The sequence below is a fragment of the Mercenaria mercenaria genome, chromosome 17, assembly GCF_021730395.1.
Source record: "Mercenaria mercenaria strain notata chromosome 17, MADL_Memer_1, whole genome shotgun sequence".
Classification (NCBI taxonomy): Eukaryota; Metazoa; Mollusca; class Bivalvia; order Venerida; family Veneridae; genus Mercenaria; species Mercenaria mercenaria.
In genome coordinates, this window is record NC_069377.1 from 4,946,244 (window position 1) to 4,970,019 (window position 23,776).

A 23,776-nucleotide genomic window follows, 5' to 3' on the forward strand; every position below is an offset into this window, starting at 1 on the left:
TCATGCCTTTCAAAAGTTTTCTAAAATACAAAGATAAGTTTTTGTGGAATTATTAACATTTATGGGGGACTAAATTTTGTGAATTACGTAGTTAAAACAATCAATGAAATTAAACCCAGCGGAATAGGCAGTTTCTTCTACTTATCTTATCTTTTAAAATTTTGAAATCCAGGAATTCATGTCCCAATTAAAAAGTCATTTTTGACAACAAAAAAATGAATGAAATTTAATGCCAACAAAATTTAATGATTATACAGTATATTGTAAATAAATGCAACAGAACTAAGAATATTTTAACAGAAGTCAATAACTTACCTTAAAATGGTCGATGGTTACGAAGTCTGGAAAGAATGGCAGGATATCTTCTATCTTGAGTAGATCACATTCATGCAGAAAATCCATGGCTCTCTTCACATCTTTCTCTTTTTCAACCACATGCCGAGCTAATGCAAAGAAGGAAAGGATTTTGACAAAGACTTCATTCTTCAAATGTGTGCATAATTAATATGTCCTTAGCTCAAAGATGGATCTGTTAAAGTAATTGTACTAGCTACTGTGTCAATTCAGGGAGACCCCTCAATAACTTGAGCTCAGAAAAATAATCCCAAGTGTTCTCCTTGACAATCTGACAGAAAACAGTGTCACATTATAGGTTAATTGTGGAGAACATGCAGAATCTAGGAATGCCTGTTGACTTGCAGCTATTACATAAATGAAATACTGTTGTGAAACTGCATTCACCCAAATTAAACAAACATAAGAAAGAAAAGCCACATGCTTTATGCAAAATGTGAATACTGTGAGAGTGGCTAACTTTGCCATGTTGAACGGCTTCTTTTTTTATATATAAAACATTCGAACCAAAAATGAATCCAAGATCCTTGAATGTGATATAATTACCTATTCTAAGCCACAGCTTTTTCCTTAGTTCTACATCATCTTCATCTGGTTTGTTTGCCTCTGTTTTGGCAAGTTCAACATCAAACTAGACCAAATACATAAATGAACAAGTTAATCTATTTTAACCATGTACATTTTTGTACTGGAAACCATAGTTTTTGTGACAAATATTTCTAAAATAAGCTTTATTGTTTGTGTGCCTGTATTAAATATTTTTTCCAGCAGAAATGCATGATTTGCAATACTTCATCAGTTTTGAATTTATCTTAAAATGGTTATCCCCAACTCTAAATTTCAGCCATTCTGAACTCCAAAAATTTAATGTTTGTTCTGTGTTCTTTGGTTTAATGTCACGCCAACATAATTATAGGTCATATGTTGACCTTCCGGCTTTAATGGTGTAGGAAGACCCACAGGTGCCCCTCTGTGAATATTTTCATCATCACACCTGGGTAGAACCACCAATCTTCCAGTAACCGAAACTGCTGAGCCTTGGAAAAACAGGTAGTAAGAGCATTATACTTACAGTTAGTGCAAGATCCACAGCTTCTTCATACAGCTTCATCAGGGAGTAAATATGTACACGCTCTCTATTTCGACCATACTCCAAACACAACCGTAGTGCATATTTCGGGTCATAACACAGACCATCTACCTCCTCCTGTAGTGTAAACATGTTTTAGTACTTGTAAACTTTATGCTATTTGTAAAACATGTAGTGTAGCCGCTCCTTAAGTCCTCTGGATTAATAACTCAATACACTGTTTTTGTTTCTATCTAGTTTATTTTCCATCACCAATGGTATAACTTCTAACTGACAGAGCTAACAAAATTCCATCTAGCACAAATAAGCCTTAAGCATTTCATAACTCTCTGTCTCCGTCTGCAATCGTTCTCAGGCTGTGCGCAGCGCAAGGCATTTAAGCTTCTGAGCCACCACGTGGTCACTGTGTGAGCGGGCTTAGTCCGACAATACATATTTTGTCTCCATATATATACAGATTGGTCAAATACATCATTTACATAAGCAAATGAATTCTGGTACAACCCCAAAGTAATAAACAATAACTAGAATGTGTCTGTAGGACACAGGGTGTGCCCCCCACTGGTACATTTGTCACAAATAAAGGGGAGATCATTCAAATGTTTGCAGTCTTACTGGGGTATAGCCTCAAAACAAAGATTTATGAAATGAATTCATTATTCTATACCATATACTTTTTGAGCTATGAGCATCACAAACAAAAAATCCATTATTTTGGCTATTTCAAGGGCCATAACTCTGTAATGAACGCTAAAATTCTCAAGAAGAATGCCAAGTGTGCAAGGTCACATTATGATACAGACTCGAGCAAGGTTTTATGAATGTACATTAAATACTATTTGAGTAAGGCACATAATTAGGTGAAAATGTGCATTTTTTGACTATTTCAGGGGCCATAACTCTGGAAATAGGGGGCAGACTCAGATGAAAAATAGGAGGTGCACAAGTTCATATCATGATAAAGATTCATGCAAGGTTTCATCAATTTATATCAAACACTTTTTGAGCTAGGCATGTCACAAGGTGAAAATGTGCATTTTTGACTATTTCAGGGGCCATAACTCTAGAAATAGGGGGCGGACCCAGATGAAAAATAGGAGGTGCGCAAGTTCATATCATGATTAAGACTCATGCAAGGTTTTATGAATCTATATCAAATATTTTATGAGCTAGGCGTGTCACAAGGTGAAAATGTGCATTTTTGACTATTTCAGGGGCCATAACTACAAAATTAGGGCGCGGAGCCAGACGAAAATTAGAAGGTGGGCAAGTTCATATCATGATAAAGACTCATGCAAGGTTTCATTAATTTATATCAAATACTTTTGAGCTAGGCGTGTCACGAACTTCGGACGGACGCACAGACAAGAGCAAATCTATATGCCCCCACCACTCATGAGAGGGCACAAAAATATTTCTCGTAAAATATAGATAAATTGTCACTCAAGTTACACCTTGTGTCAATCACTTTACTGCAATATAACACTTATATGACCTGACTAATAATTTTAGATGCATTTTATGTGCACTTCGTGAGAAAAACAACATGTTTTTCTATAGTGACGCACTTATTAATTAACCTAGATCTTAACCTGTTTAGTCTCGCCTTTTTGTAAGAAAAGTGTTTCTTAACTTAAGAAAAGATATAAGGAGAGTAAGTTTTCTTTCAACAAAAAGAAATTATATCAATTTCTTCACAAACAACAAGTTCAGTTAATTGGTATCCTGGTATCCCCCGCCAAAGAGGACAAAGGTTTCACCCCTGAACACACATTCTCTGCCTACAAAAAGCTCTTAAATGCAATTGATTTTCAGAGTTTCTGAAAGTTATTCACTCTAAATTATTGATCAAAAACCATTTTTCTATATTTAGTAACAATATGACTTTGACCCAAGCTACCTTAAATGAAACAAAAAAAATTGGAGTCTATGAAAGCTAATCTATTTACTAAGTTTGGTCTGCTTATCTCATTCCTAACTGAAGTTATTGTGAGAAAACCACTTTTTTTAGTAACAACACTCTTGACCTTAACCATGGCCTCTATGTCAGCTTCCTAAATTCCAAGTTTGGATGCAATACCCTATTCCATACTGGTGACTGAGCAGATTTTTTTTTGATTTTTTTGTAACAGTGACCTTTACCTTGACCCCAAGGCCAGACTGCATACCATACATCAGTTTCCAAGAAAGCTATACATGTACAAAGTTTGGTCACAATATTTCATAGCAAACATGTCCATCAATTGACATTAAATTTGTAAACCACATACTTTCCGTAAGCCAGCTAGATGGCTTCCTCACATGAAGGATTCAATCTCCCATGTAAGGTTTTGAACCCACCTTAGCCACTCGGCCACAAAGGCCCAACATCCAAACATTTGGGTAAAGTAAACAGATATATCTAGTGTAATAATACTCTACCTGGAGGTATAATTTATATACCTGCAGGAACATTTCTGATCTGTACCAGCAGGGTTATTTTTGTACCTGGATGTTCCACTATATTACTACAAGCTGTATCTGTTTAATTTTGACCCAGATGTTAGGACACATTTCAAAGGTTGTTAACCTTTACCCTGATAAATTTCTATAATAGAATGGTCCATCATTCAGTCTGGGTAATACCACTTATATCTCAAAGGGGTGTTCACTGAAAATTTACTGACTGAACTGCGAACAGGGCAGATCATGATCAGTCGGCACAGATTTGCAGGCTGATCTTGGTCTGCACTAGTTGCAAAGGCAAAATCACTTGCCGCCAGCAGGCTAAAGGTTAACATTGGTTAAACCATACATACCTGGTCTTGGTCCTGAAGATAACCTAATAGATTTTCTGGCTTCAGCTGTGCATACAGAGACAGTAAATAGTTGTGTATGGCCTGGTCCCTGTTCTTTAACTCATTTACACAGGACTCTAAATATGTTATTACTTCACTGCCCTGAAATCATAAATAATCTCTGCTCATTTCAGGGAAGGGCAAAATTCAAGAGGCCAAGGTTATAAAACTGAACTCTGAGATCTGTGTGAAAAGTCCAGCATGTGACTGATCAGCATAAATCTAAGATAGAGCTTTCTCAGATTGATCTCCAAACTAAGTGTTATATCTTCTGACCTAGCACAAAATCAAAATGCTGCCACAAAAATAAGAGCTGTCCTTAAGATAGTGCGGCTGACTATTTGGCAATTTCTTTGAGAATCAAGGGCTTTGACTTGGCAAGATGTATGTGAACGAGCTTACTTTTATTACACTTTATTACAAACTAAAATCATATTATGGCAATGATAACAACTTGTATGCAAAACTCAACCAAATTACAAGTTACATGACAGCAATAATCTGAAGTAATTTCAATCAAGAGTTTTCTGTTTGACTTTGTATAGCTTTCAATGATCACTCTTGTTACCTGTTCTTTGTATTTTTTATGGTCGTATTGCACTAATGCTGGAATGAGACGCTTTGGGTCAAGTTGTTTCCCCTGACGTTTCCACGCTTTCACAGTATCTTTTGGAATGTACTGTATCAACAGCGGTGAAAACTTGTAATAGAGTTTCATATCACTCTGAAAATACAGAAATAACAAAGTATGCCTGATGAAAATAAACTTGGTTGAAAATTTTCATTTTCACAGAAAAACAGAAATCAGTTTTTTATCAAAAAAGCTTAAAAACTAATTTTAAATCAATCTTTTTATTTAGAAAAAAATGTGTAACTTACCCTGTTCTGTAATATTATGTAATGATACAGGGCTTTATAAATTGTGTGTTTCTGGGTTTTAGAGAAAAAGTAAAATATTTGGTCGTAAATCTCAATTAACGACCATCTGTCAGTGAAAAAAAAAGTTGATCGCACCTTCCAATCTCCAACATGGCATCAAATCTTGGAAATTGCGCCATAGTGTTTGAGCTGTATGTCCTTTGATGTTTGTCCCTAACTAGCTTCATGTTTTTTTGATTATTTTTATTTGGGACCAAATGTTTTTCATCTGGTTCATTAGCAGACTTTTGAGCGATTAATGTTATAACTGCTTTTGATTGAAGAAAGCTTTAAGATTTTAAATGCTGGATACAATTGATTCTGCTTTTGCGACCAGTGTAGATCATGATCAGCCTGCAAATCTGTGCAGCCTGATCAAGATCTGCACTGTTCGCTATTCAGTCAGTATCATTTTGGTAAGCACCCCTTTTTACAGTTAATGGTACTTTGGAAATTGAAAGACGGACAAGTTCATTATAGAAATTTAGCAGGGTAAGGTAAGGGTTAAGATTTTACATCATGAAGAATCCTCTACATCATTCAATTTCAGAATGGCCAGACATAAAGTCACTGTTGAAGATGGGTGTAATGACAATCCTACTTTCAACTTGAGAAAAGTCAAGTAACAGACCAAGGAACGCACTAGTTTTCACCCAAACAATACATACCTGTTTAGTGAGCACCTCAAGAGCACCTCTATAATTGTCATACTGTATATGGTGGCTGATTACCTTCTCATAATCTGTAAATAATATCAACATATTTTTCTTAATTTCAGTTACTAAATTAATTTCAATTCTTTAGGAAAATTTACTGCAGAACAACTTACTCTAAAAGCTTATCATTTATGCTGGCCTTAACATCTGAATATCTTCATTTCAAATCCTCACCCACAGATCTATCTCTCCCCTTAATTCTCAGTATTCTGATTGCAAAAGGGGCTCAAATTTACTTACAGGAGCAGATAGTTCAAACTAACCTAATGTACACTGGGTTATATTCGCAACAGTTTGATTTTCGTTCATATTTGCAAATGAAACCCATTGCACCGAAGTTTTACTGTCTCTCCTCTTAGTTCTCAGTATATGAATATTATTGCAAAATAAGGACCAAATGCACTAACAGCAGCAGATATTTCAAATTTGATGTAGATTTGGTTACATTTGCAACAGTTTTAATTTTGTTAATATTTGAAAATGATATCATTCCCAAAAACATATTATCCTTGACTATTAATCTGCATCATGTCCTAAAACACAAACACACATTTTGCCAATGCTTAACATCAAAAATAAGGCTGCTGACCAAGAAATCACTAAATGAAGTCTATACAAAAATAACCCAATCTACAGCAGTGAAAGGTTTACAAAAAAACATACCTTGCATGAGATGTGCGAAGAAAACTAAATCTACCACATCTCCATGACTGGATATAAGATCATATACCACATGTTTGTTATGTACAACACACTCCTGAAATGACAGCACATCAAATGTATTACCTCTCAGTCACCACCATGTGAATAAATGTGAGGGAAGTCCACATCATACAAGGAAGCTACAGACCAAATAAAGTTAAGATTCATTAAGTAGTTCAGGAGAAGAAATCATTTACTTTTTTTCTATTTTAAACTCTGATAGCCCCTAAAAGGGGCCCAGCAGATAATTTTAGCAAACTTGCGGGAAGACCATACAAGGTTGCAACAGGCCAAGTATTGTCTTGATTCATAAAGTTTATGAGAAGATGTTATTTATGCTTTTATCTACTTTAGCTCTGGCAACCCCTAAAAGGGGCCAAGTGGAACCATTTAAAACAAATCTGAGTGATAGGACCTTAAAAGGATGCTAAAGACCAAGTCAATTGATGATCCATCAAGTGAGTCATGAAAAGAAGTTGTTTAAAGTTTTCCCATTTTTAGCTCTGATGGCCCTAAACAGGCCAAGTGAAAATTGCAAAAAAAAATTGAGAGGATCATACAAAGGTATTCTAGACCAAGTCTAGTGAAGATCCATCATGAGGTTCACTAGAAGAAGTTGTTTAAAGGATTTTAAATTTGTAGTTCTGACAGCCTCTAAAAGATGCCAAGCTGTACTGTTTTAACTTTAAAAACTTAAAGAAGTCAATGCCAGGATGCTACCAACCAAGTTTGGTGTAATTTTAACCATAGTTTCAGACTAGAAGATGTTAAAGTAAAAATGTTGAGGCAGGACGATGGACGACGGACAATGCATTATGATATTGTATCATCCGCCCTAAGCATAGATCAGGTGAGCTAAAGAAGACCAAAATTTCAGCCTGGGTCAAGCATGATTACTCAACTTGTTCACCTTACCTTTGTTCTAGTTTGTTTAAGAAAGGTTTGGAATTCTTCTTGTAGAGTTTTGAATCGGGGACTAGATTCCAGTTGCTGTTCCTTCAATTCACCAAGCTGGTTTAGGTAAATCTCTATCAACCATGTGACCAACATTGTCATCTGTGTCTTGTCCTGTATAATATATCTCACTTAAATAAGATACTCTTGTCTATATTATGTGTATTTTAAAATTGAGTTTTCAATACAAAATGTGAGAGTAATAATTCTACATTTACTGTGTTATTCTGACGGTCACATCAACACAATTTAGGTTTACATGCAACTTTCCAAATATTCAGAGATGTGGAAGACCCAAGGTTCCATTATATCACAGGTATACACTTGTTGCCAAGTAAAAATATTCACTGTATGAACTAAACAATAACATATCAAATAGTCAGTGTAAAAAGTAAATTATCCTGGTAAAATGGGAAACTTAAATTGGGTATGACTATTAACAAGTGATCAAATCAAATTCAAAACTTCTACTCAAGATAGTTAGAAATATGTTTTAACAATGACAGATGTTTGACATAGCCTACCTGTGGCCTTAAGGACTCTAATTTTTTGTGGAGTAACTTTCTCAAAGCATCTTTGTCATCCAGACGAATAAACTTTAACGCCACTTCTTCAAATGAGTTCTGAGTTTGAGCATACATTTCTGCGCTTTCTAGATACCTGAAACATCAGATCAAATTTAAAGACTGAAAAACAATCCAACTACAGTCTACTCTATTGAAACTGTGCAGTAAAACAAAACACATATTGAAGGTATGGTTTTATTAAATCTCTAAGGTAAAGTTAAACATATCTAAACAGAACAAAGCAGAGGGTTGCAGTAAACAGCTCAAGCATTAATGGCTTGAGCATCTGGTCCCAATTTCACGAAAATTTAAGAATTACTTAAAGTCTGTTATTTCAAAATCATGCTATTGCTTAAGTTAATGTTATCTAATGCTGACTTTTTCTGTAACAGTGTATTTATAGCTTATTTATACTATGGTTAGTAGTATTTGTCTGCAGTACTTATTTCAGTCTCGCAAATATGATATTTCTATTTAAGCGCCATTTAAGGAACTTAAATATTTGCTCAAGTATATTTCTTATTTCTATGCCTCGTTTTCTGTAGAATTCAGAATTGTTGTGTTTTGATCTCTGAAATAGTCATATACAGTTCTGATATGGATGAAAATGTCAACACTGAAGATGCATAAAGAACAAAAACATGCATCTGAAATAACAGACTTAGCTAAGCAATTACTTAAGTTTTTTCATGAAATTGGGGCATGGGCTCACTCAAGCACTCCATTCATTCAGGTCCCAGTAGTTTCCCTTATATTAGCGTATATTTAGAGCCCTGGAAAACTGCATAAAAAGCAATGAAAATATGTGGTATTTACAACAGATTCTACCCTTTAACCTGCTGGCGGCATGTGATTTTGCCATTGCAACCTCTGCAGACCAAGATCACCTGTGCAGGCTGATCATGGTCTGCACTGTTCGCTATTCAGTCAGTGAATTTTAGTCCATTTTAGAAATTTAGCAGGATAAAGGTTAAGGCAGTTCTGGATGATCAGATTAAAATGGTTTCTCAATGTCAAATTTCAAGACTAGATGTAGACAAAATACTGCTCCAGGTATTATTTCAGGCATGAGTCAGTTCCTGGGTAGTACCTAAAGCCAGTTTATGACAATATATCTTTTAAATAACTGAGATTACTTACCTTTTCCCATTAAACAGATATTCTGCCTGTCTGGTGAGCACTTTATCCTTGTGTGCTATATTATCCTGAAAAACATGTAAACATTTCCAGCATCTCCTTGTTACCTTTTCCTGGTAAGTCAGACATTTCCAAAATTCAAGTTCATCAGATTAAAACAGTAATAAATTCGTTGAATTTAAACATTATCCCATGTCTTTATGCATTTTTCATTCAAAACATCTATTCATGTTAGATGGAGCAAGTGTGCTATTGTGTTAAATAATACATAATGAGGCTGAAGACATTTGAGCCACGTCATGAGAAAACCAACATAGTGCATTTGCGACAAGCATGGATCCAGACCAGCTTGCGCATATTCGCAGTCTGGTCAGGATCCATGCTGTTCACTAAAGGTTCTCTAATTGCAATAGGCTTTGAAAGCAAACAGCATGGATCCTGACCAGACTGCGCAGGCTGGTCTGGATCCATGCTAGTCGCAAACGCACTATGTTGGTTTTCTCATAGCATGGCTCATTTTATTTTTGAACAAAAAAGATAGAAATCAGTTACCCTACAATATTCTTTTGCTAGTTCAAATTCGCCTTTGTCCAGGTACATCTGCCACACATCCCTATAAAATCAGTAACAGTTATTTTTTAACAGAATATTTGGATAAAAATATTAAATGCAACAGGCATCAAGTACACATCAACATGTGGTATTTACTTCTAGGTCATCATCATCAACATCATCATCTTCATCACCATTTTCTTCTTCTTCTACATCATTACCACCACCACCATCATCATCATCCCCATCATCATTATCACAATCCCTATTCACATCATCATCACCACCATCATTAGCAACAACACCTCCACCATCATCATCACACCATATTAGCAACAAACCACCACATCATCACCATTATTGCTAAAAACTTCCACCATCATCATCTATCACCATTATCATTACACAAATATCCATATCAATCATATCACCATCTTGTTGTCAACATCATCATCATCATCATCATCATCATCAACATAAGCTTGACAGTTCATACTTCACAATGATCAAGTTTTATTCCTAAAGAGTGTGCTTCCTCCATTTCATCATCTTAACCCTGATCATGCTGGACACAAATGATTCTGCATTTGCAACCAGTGTAGATCATGATCAGCCTGCACATCCGTGCAGTCTGATCAAGATCTGCACTGTTCGCCATTCAGTCAGTATCCTTTCAGTAAGCATCCCTTTAGACAGTCAATGGTACTGTCCAAATTGAAAAATTGACAACTTCATTACAGAAATTTAGCAGGGTAAGGGTTAATGTTGAAAATTTCACCTCATAGTGTCTATCCTATGTTGCACTAACTAACAGTATGTACACTGATGAGTAAGCATATAATTTAATCCATTATCTATAATGATAATTCTATCATACCTATCTTCTTTAGTAACCTTATATTTGAAAACATTCTGTGATGTAAACACCCATATTGTTCCTTTAATTGGATCCTTCCAAAGTCCAATCAGCTTACCAAATCTCTGGATAAGAAATAAAAAATACAGTAAAACTGCTGTTATAAACAACCTTAAACCTGTCTATTAAGGTAGTGAATCCTTAATGAATATCTCATTTCCGTGAGATTACATATCCTCAGTGTGTGATTTCTGCATTCTTCAGTCTTAATATAAATCAGTTTTTGTAACAACTAGAGAATGCAAATGTTGCATATATTCAGAGAATACATAAATGGAAATTACCAACTGTCTCTACAGGTCCACTACCCTTAAGAACACCAGTCTTATTTTAAATATCAATAGATTCTTAAAGCATAATTCCCTATGATCAAAGACCACCTGAAAATTAGAACCATCTTTGCTTCTAAGATCAGCATTCCTTCTGCAGTATTTCAATAGTCTCAGGCAAAAATGTACATGTACTCTTAACCTCTATAATATCCCTAAGACTATCACCAAAAGTTTGATTTCAAAAGAATGGAACGACAATTGCTTAAGACTACAAATATGAAATAATTTAGTTTCCATGGAGTTAAATCTACTGGTTTCAGAAAGAGGTTATTTTCAGCAATTCAAAGAAATATTTTAAACATCTGTATCTTCATTTGAGATTTTATTTGACCCAAGCAAGAAAATTAGTCCAATACAAACAACACAGATTTTAAAGTAAAGCAAATTCATATTTACATCAGTAAAAAGTTCATCATAGATCTGCTGTTCATTCAACAGGCAAAATGCTTTTAACCTGAAAAACACAACATTTTATACAGTTAAAGGTGTACTAGACCCAAATTTCATACCAGAAACAATGTACAAGTACTACATATACAGTTCAGGTAGACATTAAATTAACAAATTGATTATCCCTGCCAAATGTGGAAGGATACTGATTTGGCATTGTCTGTCAGTATAAAGTCATATCTGTGACATAGTTTGGGGTACTTAAATAAACTGAATTCTGGCTCAAACCTAAGGAATAGCGTGGAATGTATAACCAAGCAAAAGGGAGATTTTATCCAGTCTACCTCAAGGGATGGGAAAACTTGTCTGACACAGGCAGATATGTAAGGTCATATTTCTTGCTTACCATTGCAAAAGTTTAAAAGATTTTGTAAATTATAAAATCCTGCATGGAGTTAAAAACGTCATATTTATGCATCACAATGTGCATATGTACCGGTAACATGTCTTTTAGGGAAAATAATTTTATGATGTGACCTAGTAAAGGGGTATTCTTTCATTTCCCTGCTAGGAAGTCAAGAAAATAATATTTCTTGTTGGGTAAACATGATGTAATGTATATACAGATAATCATTTCTCCATGAAATTTGATCTCATGGTACAACTTTGACCTTGATACAAAATGACTGAAAGTTTTCTGCATATCATCTTATAATGTCTAACAAAATATTATGTGCCAAATTATGTAAACTCTTTCAACAGAGTAAATAGATAGGGACTGCAAGGTTAGCATTTATGCAAAGTTATTTGAAAATCGTTCCAAGGAGTTAAGAAAATATGGAGCAGACACAATCTTGTAAAAGGAAAAATGGACTGATGTATGGACGAGTAGTACAAAAACAATACACAATTAGATGAGACATAATACTGGTATCTGACCATCTCTTTACAGTCCTACTGTGTATACTAACCTGTCAGAAAACAGCAGTAAAGTATGGAATTCTGTAAGCACCATAGAGAATGGATTGTTAACAGATCTATCATCTGACTCTTTGGGATACCGCATCAACATCTGGTTACTGGTTACAGAGTACGGTCCAAGTTTACCACTTGTATCTATATCACCATAGTATACACCAGGACCTTCACAAAAACAGAGCAAAAATGGAATCATGTAGCACTTACATACACATTATGACATGTTTGTGTTTAAATCTTTGTTTATAAAATGTTCAATAAAACACTGAGGAATGGTAAAACTGAAGTAATCCATAGAAGAAATTGTTCAACGGTATTTCTTTATCTTTTTTAGCTCTAAGTCTAGTGGCTACAAAATGGGGCTAAGATCCCCAATTTGTACAAAAAATTGGAGAGAGGACCGTAAAATGATGCTAAAGACCAAGTCTGATGAAGATTCATCAAGCAGTTCATTAGAGGAATATGCCTCCCGGGTTTTTCGACATCGGTGGTTATAGAAAAGCAATGTTATCTGTGTAGGCTTACCTGTCATCCAGGCAAATTTTCTGGCAGCTTCTCGGAATTTTGGAAAGAATAAACGCAGTTCGCTGTATCCGAAGTCACCAGGTAGTTCTTGGTATTGTACTGTAAATACATAAACAGTATGTCACCAACTGATTAATATTCTGATCAAAAACACGAATGTCAAAGATGTATCTACTGATGTATTATAAATGTCAAGCAGAAGCAAATACTAAAAGTATAATGCTTTTGCAATGTTAATAAATTTAAAACAAGCATACTTTTGTTTTATGACTAAATCAAGTGTGTGAAGCAATATTCTGCTACAACTGCTCAGTCAAAGCTATACAAAGAGACAAGTGAGAGAACCTGAAAGTTGTCTTAATCAGCCTGTGGTCTTAACTCACAGGTTAATATATGTTTCAATGTTCACATCATACTGTGAAATCATTAATATTCTTGGGGGACTAATTTTTGTGGATTTCATGGTTGACTCAATCCACGAAATTTAATCCCAAAAAACAAGTAAAATTCCCATTCATTTTATGTTCAAAAGTTTAAATCCACAAATATATATCCACACGAAATTGCCAATTTGACCATAACCAAGAAATTTCATGCCCACGAAATTTAATGATTTTACAGTAAATGAAAATGGTTGTTTTTATAGCCAGGTAGTCTCTGTACAGAGGTGGTCTTTCCAACAGGTTTGACTGTGCTTATGAACAAGAGGGCCATGAAGGCCCTGTATCGCTCACCTGACCTACAGACCTAAAGATCATCAAGATAAACAGTCTGACCAAGTTTCATTAAGATATGGTCATAAATGTGGCCTCTAAAGTGTTAACTAGCCATTCCTTTGAAATGACCCCGTGACCTAGTTTTTGATCCGATATGACCCAGATTCGAACTTGATCTAAAGATCATCAAGTTTAACATTCTGACTAAGTTTCATGAATATACAGTCATAAATGTGGCCTCTAGAGTGTTAACAAGGTTTTCCTTTGATATGACCTAGTGACCTAGTTTTTGAACCCAACTGACCCAGATTTAAACTTGACCTAAAGATCATCAAGATTAACATTCTGACAAAGTTTCACTAAGATATGGTCATAACTGTGGCCTCTAAAGTATTAACTAGCTTTTCCTTTGATTTGATCTGGTGACCTAGTTTTTGATCCGACATGACCCAGATTCAAACTTGCCCTAAAGATCATCAAGTTTAACATTCTGACTAAGTTTCATGAAGATACAGTCATAAATATGGCCTCTACAGTGTTAACAAGCTTTTCCTTTGATCTGACCTAGTGACCTAGTTTTTGACCCCACCTGACCAAGATTTATATTTGACCTTAAGATCATCAAGATTTACATTCTGACCAAGTTTCATTATGATATGGTCATAAATGTGGCCTCTACAGTGTAAACTAGCTTTTCCTTTGATTTGAACTGGTGACCTAGTTTTTGATCCTACATGACCCAGATTCAAACTGGACCTTGAGATCATCAAGATTAACATTCTGGTCAAGTTTCATTAAGATTGGGCCAAAATTGTGACCTCTAGAGTGTTAACAAGCTTTTCCTTTGATTTGACCTGGTGACCTAGTTTTTGAACCCAGATGACCCAATATCGAACTTGTCCAAGATTTTATTGAGGGTAACATTCTGACCAAGTTTCATTAAGATTGGGCCAAAAATGTGACCTCTAGAGTGTTAACAAGCTTTTCCTTTGATTTGACCTGATGACCTAGTTTTTGATCCCAGATGACCCAATATCGAACTCGTCCAAGATTTTATTGAGGGTAACATTCTGACCAAGTTTCATTAAGATTGGGCCAAAAATGTGACCTCTAGAGTGTTAACAGTCAAATTGTTGACGACGGACGGACGAACGGACGACGACGGACGACGGACACAGGGCGATCACTAAAGCTCACCTTTGAGCACTTCGTGCTCAGGTGAGCTAAAAACCTAAAAATAATGAAAGTGAGAGTGATGATTATTGTGCCCTACTGTTAATCAATAACAAGATATTTTGTAAAATTTTGGCTCTTTTTGGCAAGATCAAAATACAGTTTATACTATTTTAGCTCGACTGTGATGGAAGTTTCAAGTTTACTTGAGCCACACTGGAGTCTGCTTCCTGTAAAAAAAACCTAAAAACTGCAAACACATGGGAAGGTGGGTCATGACCCCAGCCAAGCTTGAACAATTCACTTACTGGTTGAGTGGCCAATACCATAACCACTAGACCATCATCATCAAGATATGTTATACAGCATTCGTAAAGTCTACAGGGGTGGAAGTAGACTGACTCTATTAGAATTTTGTAGACAAAATAACTAACAGTTATCTTAATGCAAAAAAAAGTATGTTTCCTTGTGTAAAATTCTGACCTATGAAATGGAAATTTGTACATGTTTCTTTTATTTTATATAAAATATCCTTCCGGTTTGTTTGTTTTTTAACACTCCATAAACGACTAAAGTCAATATTGAAATTTTAAAACCTTTTTGTGTCCAAAATGGATGAAATCAATCAAGATATTTAAAAAATTTAGAAGTTCTTATTACTAATCTTGGAATTCTTTAAAACGATGTATATGAATCAGGCCTTTTTTTCATCAATTTGGGAATGCCACCGATACCGGTGGAAATTTGGAAAATGCTCTCGGAAATTGTCTTAATTGGGACAATTTGCAAATCACCAAAATCTACATAAATGTGTTTTTGTGTGAAATATTAATGAATTGCATTTCAGTAATTGTTCAACAGTATTATAATTTACCTAAATATATATACAAATTAGCAAAACTGTCTTAAAACAGCAAAAACCCTAAAAGGTATAATCATTTGGGAATTTTAAATTCAACTTTGGGAAAAAAACATACTTTTTTGCATTGGGATTACCTCCTTTTACCGGAGGTAGATTTATAGGGGAAAAAAGCCCTGTGAAAAGTATTGTCTTATAAATACTTCAAGAAGAGTCAAGGAAAAACACAAGTTATGGAACAGTTTGACCAAAGAGCAACTCCAAGACTTCACCGAGGACAACCTGTAGCCATGTAAAGGAGAGATGAATTTAACTCTTCGCTTGACACTGGTAGGAAGGCAAGCAAGGTTAATGCACAATGAAAAGGATAGGGAAGACTGTTCCACCAATCCCCATTAAATCACCATTACCAAGTACAGACCTGACTTTCTTCTGTTGTCAAGTGGTGATAAACATGTGACCCTTAGTGAACTTTCAATGCCGCTAACAGCTAAAAATTTTCAAATCAAACATATGTCAAATATGATAACATCTGTAAGTTTAGTTTATACCAATTTATTTTAGATCTTTGTGAAAACTTTAAACTGAATTGTATCACTCTCGAGTCTGCTTCTTGGAAACCAGTACTGGTGTCATATGAGAGAGTGTGGTTGTATATCATTTTATAATTTTCACTGTTCCTAAACTACAACTGAACATGAAAGGTTATGAATTATAAACAACCAGAAATTTGTTCCATAGATCAGTACTGATAAAGAAGTATATGACTACCTGCAAAAACATGCAGACTTGTACACCATCTTATTAAAATGTAAAAGAAATACATAACTGCTGTAAATTGATTTGTTTAACAGATTTATAACTTTAAAAGTATGCAAAATCAGATCAGTCTTTAGATTAAAACAAAGCTGTAACTACAAAATATGAATTATGCGTCTTATGTGGGGATGCAATACAATGATTGTTTAAAGTACGCATTAAAGGCTTTCCTCCATTATTTGAATATGGATGTGTAATTCATATAAACATGGATTTGTATATCATATGTATTTCTAAATGAAAGCGCAAACAAAACCATTCATAATTGAGCCGTGCCATGGGAAAACCAACATAGTGGCTTTGCGACTAGCAAGGATCCAGACCAGCCTGCGCATCCGCGCAGTCTGGTCAGGATCCATGCTGTTCGCTTTCAAAGCCTATTGGAATTAGAGAAACCGTTATCGCGGATGCGCAGGCTGGTCTGGATCCATGCTGGTCGCAAAGCCACTATGTTGGTTTTCCCATGGCACGGCTCATTTAATTGTAAAGACTTACTGTTTTGTTGATCTTCAAACTGTTGAAAAAGTTGTTGAAACATTGGTGGTTCTGTTGTCTTGGAAACACATCCTAAAAACTGGTACAATTTTCTGAAATAATTGTTAGTTACATTAAATTTCAGTTTCAATTTCCTAAGCAGATAAAAACCCACAACCCAGAAATTGAGATTCAAGCCTCTATTGGTATCAGGGAGTCAGTGGCAAAGTGGTTAGCAAGTTGGATTACAATGCCAGCAATCCAGGTTTGATTCCCTGTCATGGCCCTTATTTCAACTAGTGGCAAGCTTATATTACATAATTATGCCCGAATTCCCTATGCAATTGTCAACACTTACAGAATTTACACTGATTATTCATTTAAACTTTCTTAAAAATTAAATAAGCCATGCTAGTTTCTTGTTTATAGGCACTATTCTCATTATTAATGATTTATAAACATTTCCTCAACAAAAGCTTTAACTTAAACTATGAAAATATAACATTTGTCTCCAATAACATAAGCAATGTATATGTTTTCTGTTCTTCTTGTAATATGCTGATCATAATACAATGTAATTAGTCTTCAACGGATTAGAAAACCTTGGTGGTAGATGTTAACCCTTACTATGCTGGACAGGATTGATTCTGTCTTTGCGACCAGTGCAGATGTTGATCAGCCGGCACATTGATGCAGTCTGATCAAGATCTGCACTGCTCACTATTCAGTCAGTATCTTTTTGGTAAACACCCCTCTTAACACTTAACGGTAAAGTCCAAATTGCAAGACGGACACGTTCATTATAGAAATTTAGCAGGGTAAGGGTTAATATAATGCAGATCTATACGTACCCTGGTGTAGTGACTAGAATATAGTACTGGTATTCTGTCATGGACTCGGACGGCATTCTGTCAAACTCTATACCAGTTATAGGCTCACCGTGAGATCCTTTCAGGCTAAACAGCTACAAGTATAGGAATGATTGTGTAAGTGCTACGGTATTCATACATAATTTACTCTTCAGTTCCAGTAATAATAGTAAATTTCTTCTCTACCAATCACACTCAATCAAAAAGAAAAATCAAAATACTGCCACAAATTACATCATTCTGGTAAATACTACACTTAATTTACAAAATGTAAAGAATCTGTTTCTTATATTGTCACTTTTTGAAAGGGCCATCGATTTTAATTTACCGGTATATGACATATTTGTCATGTACATATTTCCTAATCCTATTCTTTAATGCCGGGTACCGGGCTGAAATGCAATCAGTAAACATCCTGGAACCACTAGCTGGTGACTCACCAACCAGCATACTTGAACAGCTCCCAGTCACTCTTTGGGATACATTATTTCTTAAATATAATACCTTACTAAAGTACAAACATATTTATATGAAATAATATATAGAGCCAATTAATAACGAAACAATTCCATTCAGAAAATAAATGGAAATCTGTTTTCAGCTGAGGTAAATCAACTGTCAATCCTGCTACAGCAAGAATTTGATTGCCGAATAAATGAAGTAAAATTTAGCAGATCACAATTTTACTGTAAGCAAAATGCAAAAGTAAAAAGACTTTACACATGACACAACTTAACCCTTACCCTGCTATATTTCTATAATGGACTGGTCCATCTTTCAATTTGGACAGTACCACTTATTACTCAAAGGGGTTTTCACTGAAAATTTACTGACTGAATAGCGAACAGTGCAGACCATGATCAGACTGCACGGATGTGCAGGCTGATCTTGGTCTGCACTGGTCGCAAAGGCAGAATCATCTGCCGCCAGCAGGCTAAGGGTTAAGTAAAGTTTAATGAAAAAAGCTACAATATAAACTCTATAAAACATGTACTAGTGAAAAAGAAAAATTGCTTAAAGCTTAACACACAAATCGAGGGTTCAACGCAATAAGGGCGTATCTACATATAATAATTATATGTAGATACGCCCTTGTTGCGTTGAACCCTTGAAATGACAATCTATGACACCACTATAAATATACAGTTAGGTTAAAACAGACTTTCAAACCAACTGAACAACACAATATTGAAATCAGCCAATCAAAACAATATGTTTCTATTCATTTCACTAAATTGTCCGTACATTACAATAACAAAAATATTACACTACCAATAGTTACCTCAACCGGCGGGTTTAAAAACTAAGAAAACAGTATTTACACTGTTAGTCATTCAAATTAAAATCTAAATAAAAGACCATTTATTTATTTTGTTGGGTTTAACCTCGCACCGACACAATTATAGGTCAACTTTGATGGTGAAGGAAGACACCTGGTGCCCCTCTGTGCATTATTTCAACACAAGCGGGCACCTGAGCAGAACCACAGACCTTCCATAAGCCGTCTGGGTGGCTTCCTCACATGAGGAATTCAATGCCCCAAGTAAGGCTCAAACCCACATCGATGAGGGGCAAGTGATTTGAAGTCAGTGACCTTAACCACTTGGCCACGGAGGCCCTTAAGTAAAAGAACAAGACTAAGGCTATAGAAAGGCATAGTTTGCAAACTCTTGGTTTTTAATAATGATCACGAAATTAGTAAGTCTGGTATGTACTGTTCTCTGAAACATTAAGGAAAAGGTAAACAGTGGATATGCTGGCCTATAATTTTCCCTTATTTTATAAACTTGTAAGCAAATACTCATTTACAAATTAAAATGATTACCAAAATTCTATCAATTCTTGCTACCAAACATGGTGAATATCAGAATGATTGCATCTTGAAAATTTAATAATGTTCATGGGGAAAAAAAACAAGAGCTGTCAGTGGACAGCGGGCTCGACTATTCTCAGTACTTGATAGTATAATATAAGCTATGAGTAAAACTTTAACATTACAATAAGCATATTCTAAGTCGAAAAGGGGCCATAATTCAGTCAAAATGCTTGATAGAGTTGCCTCCTCCTTTTTACAGACTGGGGTCATGATGGTAAACAAGTACGCAAAATATGAAAGCAATATCTCAATGGACTTTGAAAATATTTAGGGTGGTACGCAAACTTTAACATTTATTCTAAGTCGAAAAGGGGCCATAATTCAGTCAAAATGCTTGATAGAGTTGCCTCCTCCTTTTAACAGACTGGGGTCATGATGGTAAACAAGTATGTAAAATATCAAAGCAATATCTCAATGGACTTTGAAAATATTTAGGGTGGTACGCAAACTTTAACATTTATTTTAAGTCGAAAAGGGGCCATAATTCAGTCAAAATGCTTGATAGAGTTGCCTCCTCCTTTTAACAGACTGGGGTCATGATGGTAAACAAGTATGTAAAATATGAAAGCAATATCTCAATGGACTTTGAAAATATTTAGGGTGGTACGCAAACTTTAACATTTATTCTAAGTCGAAAAGGGGCCATAATTCAGTCAAAATGCTTGATAGAGTTGCCTCCTCCTTTTTACAGACTGGAGTCATGATGGTAAACAAGTATGCAAAATATGAAAGCAATATCTCAATGGACTTTGAAAATATTTAGGGTGGTACGCAAACTTTAACATTTATTCTAAGTCGAAAAGGGGCCATAATTCAGTCAAAATGCTTGATAGAGTTGCCTCCTCCTTTTTATAGACTGGAGTCATGATGGTAAACAAGTATGCAAAATATCAAAGCAATAACTCAATGGACTTTGAAAATATTTGGGGTGGTACGCAAACTTTAACATTTGTGTGACGCTCACGCTCATGCCAACGCTCACGCTGACACCGGGGTGAGTAGGATAGCTTCCATATTCTTCGAATAGTCAAGCTAAAAATAGAACTACACTTTGTAAAACAACCAATTAAGGAGAAGTTATAAAGTATACCTGTTTTAGGTACTGATCAAGGTTTCCTTGCCAAAATTTACTGTCATCATTAGCCACTAACTCTGTCTCAAATATACAACCTACAAACAAGGTAGAGAATAACTGCATTCAGTTTCCACAACAACAATTACTACTGCTGAGTACCAATTCATATCATAAATTTAAAACTAGTAATTTCTGGTTCAAATGATGTATTGTAAGAAGCATCCTGTATCACTTCTACATAAGCACATACCTAGTTCATGTGCACTTTTGCTTCACACATGACAGCTTTAGAGAAAATGGTTTAAATAGAGCGCATTCTTTTAAAAAGATGGCATAGTTAATTTCATATTCCTTTATAATCTTAGAAAAAGTGACACCGGCCTGCCAAATAGAAGTAAGTATCAATAGCTACAACAATCTGGCAATTCTGTCAAATGGAAATTTAAATTTTTTGCATATTTACCTTTTCCTTCTAGAAATGTTACCATCTGTAACTTACCTTTTCTAGTCCCAGAGTACTGCCAGGTGTTGTGTTTCTGCATATTTACCTTTACCTCGGAGAAATGTTACCATCTGTAACTGACCTTTTCTAGTTCCAGAGTACTGCCAGGTGTTGTGTTTCTGCATATTTACCTTTTCCTCGGAGAAATGTTACCATCTGTAACTTACCTTTTCTAGTTCCAGAGTACTGCCAGGTGTTGTGTTTCTGCATATTTACCTTTACCTCGGAGAAATGTTACCATCTGTAACTGACCTTTTCTAGTTCCAGAGTACTGCCAGGTGTTGTGTTTCTGCATATTTACCTTTACCTCGGAGAAATGTTACCATTTGTATACTTACCTTTACTGGTTACTGGAAGTGTAACACTTGAAGAGTTTTTTTTCATAGTAATTAGTTACATGTACTGGCTCCTAAAGTATAGCCCCTTTACATATTTACTGGTTCTATGTTTGTGTATAGGGCGGCTTGACACATAAAGTATGTGCTCTTCACCACTGTACCTATGAGTCGTGCAACATCAAGTTGTAAAAATGTCCACATGACATTGCAAACACAACCAGCCGTGTCCAACTGTATAAAAACAGTTTGGTTAATTCCGAAAGACACGCATCAACACATCCCGACATGCACCAACAGTAGCCCGATGAACTCCCCGGAAACAATACCAGATAAATTCCCTTGCGAAGAATTAATGGGAAGTTAAGGCCTTTACGCGCGCGCAACGCTCCTTGCCTATCCGGTCCGAATCCGAAGCAACCCCCAAGCAAAACTGTTCACATGTCTTCTTCAAAGTTAATATCTTCCATGAAAAAGTGATTATGGAGATTTTTGTAAACCACCATAGTTTTCCAAGATCCGGAACATGCTTTGGTAATTGGTTCTGCTTGATTTTATGTTGCGGTGTATCTCTGCATGTTGGAGGGGCGGTTCGGTGCATTTCTGCTTGGTCCATTTTAGTTCGGGCAGGTGAGGTTCGTACGGTATGACCGGGGGTCTGGACGAATGGGTGATCTAGAAGCTTTTGGTCGTTGAAATTGTTTAAATATTAGAGATTCTGTCCAAAATTCAGACGAAAATTTGATACATACTCGGAATTCGGAATTTTAGTTTACATGGTTCTATGGCGGTGCCCTAATGGTTTCACTCATTGTGTTAAGGTAAGTATCTCGCATTGTCACAATTTGGAGAGGATTGTTGTTGTTGTCTTAGGGTTGAGATATAGGTTAGTGTGGTTTCGGATTTCGGGTGTGGTCTCGCCGCCTGAATTGTTTTATGATCACATGGATATTAGGATGGATAGATTGCTTGTTGACTCAGTAGATGTTTTTTGGGTGACAAACAGCAGCCGTTTTGATCTGAATCAAATGCAAGTAACCAATGACACATAAAATATAAAAATATTTTTGGGAACAGAAGGCAGATTAGATGGTCATCACAATTACTACATAACACTTTTGTCTTATCATCTACGATATTCATAGTGATTACACGGTTGAACTGGTGCCCACCTTCAATAAGGATCCAGCCAGGTCCTTACAAACTGAATAATGAATAATGATTTAAAACAAATGGTTTACAAAAATCTCCATAATCACTTTTTCATGGAAGATATTAACTTTGAAGAAGACATGTGAACAGTTTTGCTTGGGGGTTGCTTCGGATTCGGACCGGATAGGCAAGGAGCGTTGCGCGCGCGTAAAGGCCTTAACTTGCCATTAATTCTTCGCAAGGGAATTTATCTGGTATTGTTTCCGGGGAGTTCATCGGGCTACTGTTGGTGCATGTCGGGATGTGTTGATGCGTGTCTTTCGGAATTAACCAAACTGTTTTTATACAGTTGGACACGGCTGGTTGTGTTTGCAATGTCATGTGGAATATTTGAATGGCACTTTTCTGCGTGCCAGTTCATTCATTTCATTTTTACAACTTGATGTTGCACGACTCATAGGTACAGTGGTGAAGAGCACATACTTTATGTGTCAAGCCGCCCTATACACAAACATACATGTACTGGCTCCTAAAGTATAGCCCCTTTACATATTTACTGGTTCTAAAAAATATAACACCTGAAGTGTTTTTGCATATTTACATGTACTTTTACTGGATCCTACAAGTATAGCCCTTGTAGTGTTGTTTCTTAACATATATCTGACTTTACGGTCTAGAAGTTTTATCTCTTGTAATTTGTATATTTACCTTAACTGGTTCCAAAAGTATTGCAGTGTGACCTTTAGTATACATACCTTTTCTATTTCCTATAAGTATTTCCCCTGTTATATGACCATTTGAGCCGTGCCATGAGAAAACCAACATAGTGGGTATGCAACCAGCATGGATCCAGACCAGCCTGCGCATCCGCGCAGTCTGGTCAGGCTCCATGCTGTTCGCTTTTAAAGCCTTTTGGAATTGGAGAAACTGTTAGCGAACAGCATGGATCCTGACCAGAC

General features: G+C 35.7%; 1 protein-coding gene across 4 annotated transcripts in view; it reads right to left on the minus strand.

Annotated features, from left to right (window-relative positions):
- The window catches only part of LOC128550240 (vacuolar protein sorting-associated protein 18 homolog), a 38,764-nt gene that overhangs the window by 3,632 nt on the left and 11,356 nt on the right, over positions 1–23,776 (minus strand). For all 4 annotated transcript variants that reach the window (XM_053528864.1, XM_053528862.1, XM_053528863.1 and 1 more), the window contains exons 7-24: positions 20,844–20,923; positions 17,860–17,972; positions 17,030–17,121; positions 12,968–13,066; positions 12,436–12,607; positions 11,471–11,528; positions 10,704–10,807; positions 9,827–9,887; positions 9,278–9,342; positions 8,096–8,231; positions 7,533–7,685; positions 6,579–6,672; positions 5,868–5,941; positions 4,850–5,005; positions 4,243–4,383; positions 1,427–1,561; positions 901–985; positions 316–443 (exon numbers count right to left, since the gene is read on the minus strand). In XM_053528864.1, coding sequence (XP_053384839.1) covers positions 316–443; positions 901–985; positions 1,427–1,561; positions 4,243–4,383; positions 4,850–5,005; positions 5,868–5,941; positions 6,579–6,672; positions 7,533–7,685; positions 8,096–8,231; positions 9,278–9,342; positions 9,827–9,887; positions 10,704–10,807; positions 11,471–11,528; positions 12,436–12,607; positions 12,968–13,066; positions 17,030–17,121; positions 17,860–17,972; positions 20,844–20,923 — 1,946 coding nt within the window. The remainder of the gene's footprint in view (positions 1–315; positions 444–900; positions 986–1,426; positions 1,562–4,242; positions 4,384–4,849; positions 5,006–5,867; positions 5,942–6,578; positions 6,673–7,532; positions 7,686–8,095; positions 8,232–9,277; positions 9,343–9,826; positions 9,888–10,703; positions 10,808–11,470; positions 11,529–12,435; positions 12,608–12,967; positions 13,067–17,029; positions 17,122–17,859; positions 17,973–20,843; positions 20,924–23,776) is intronic.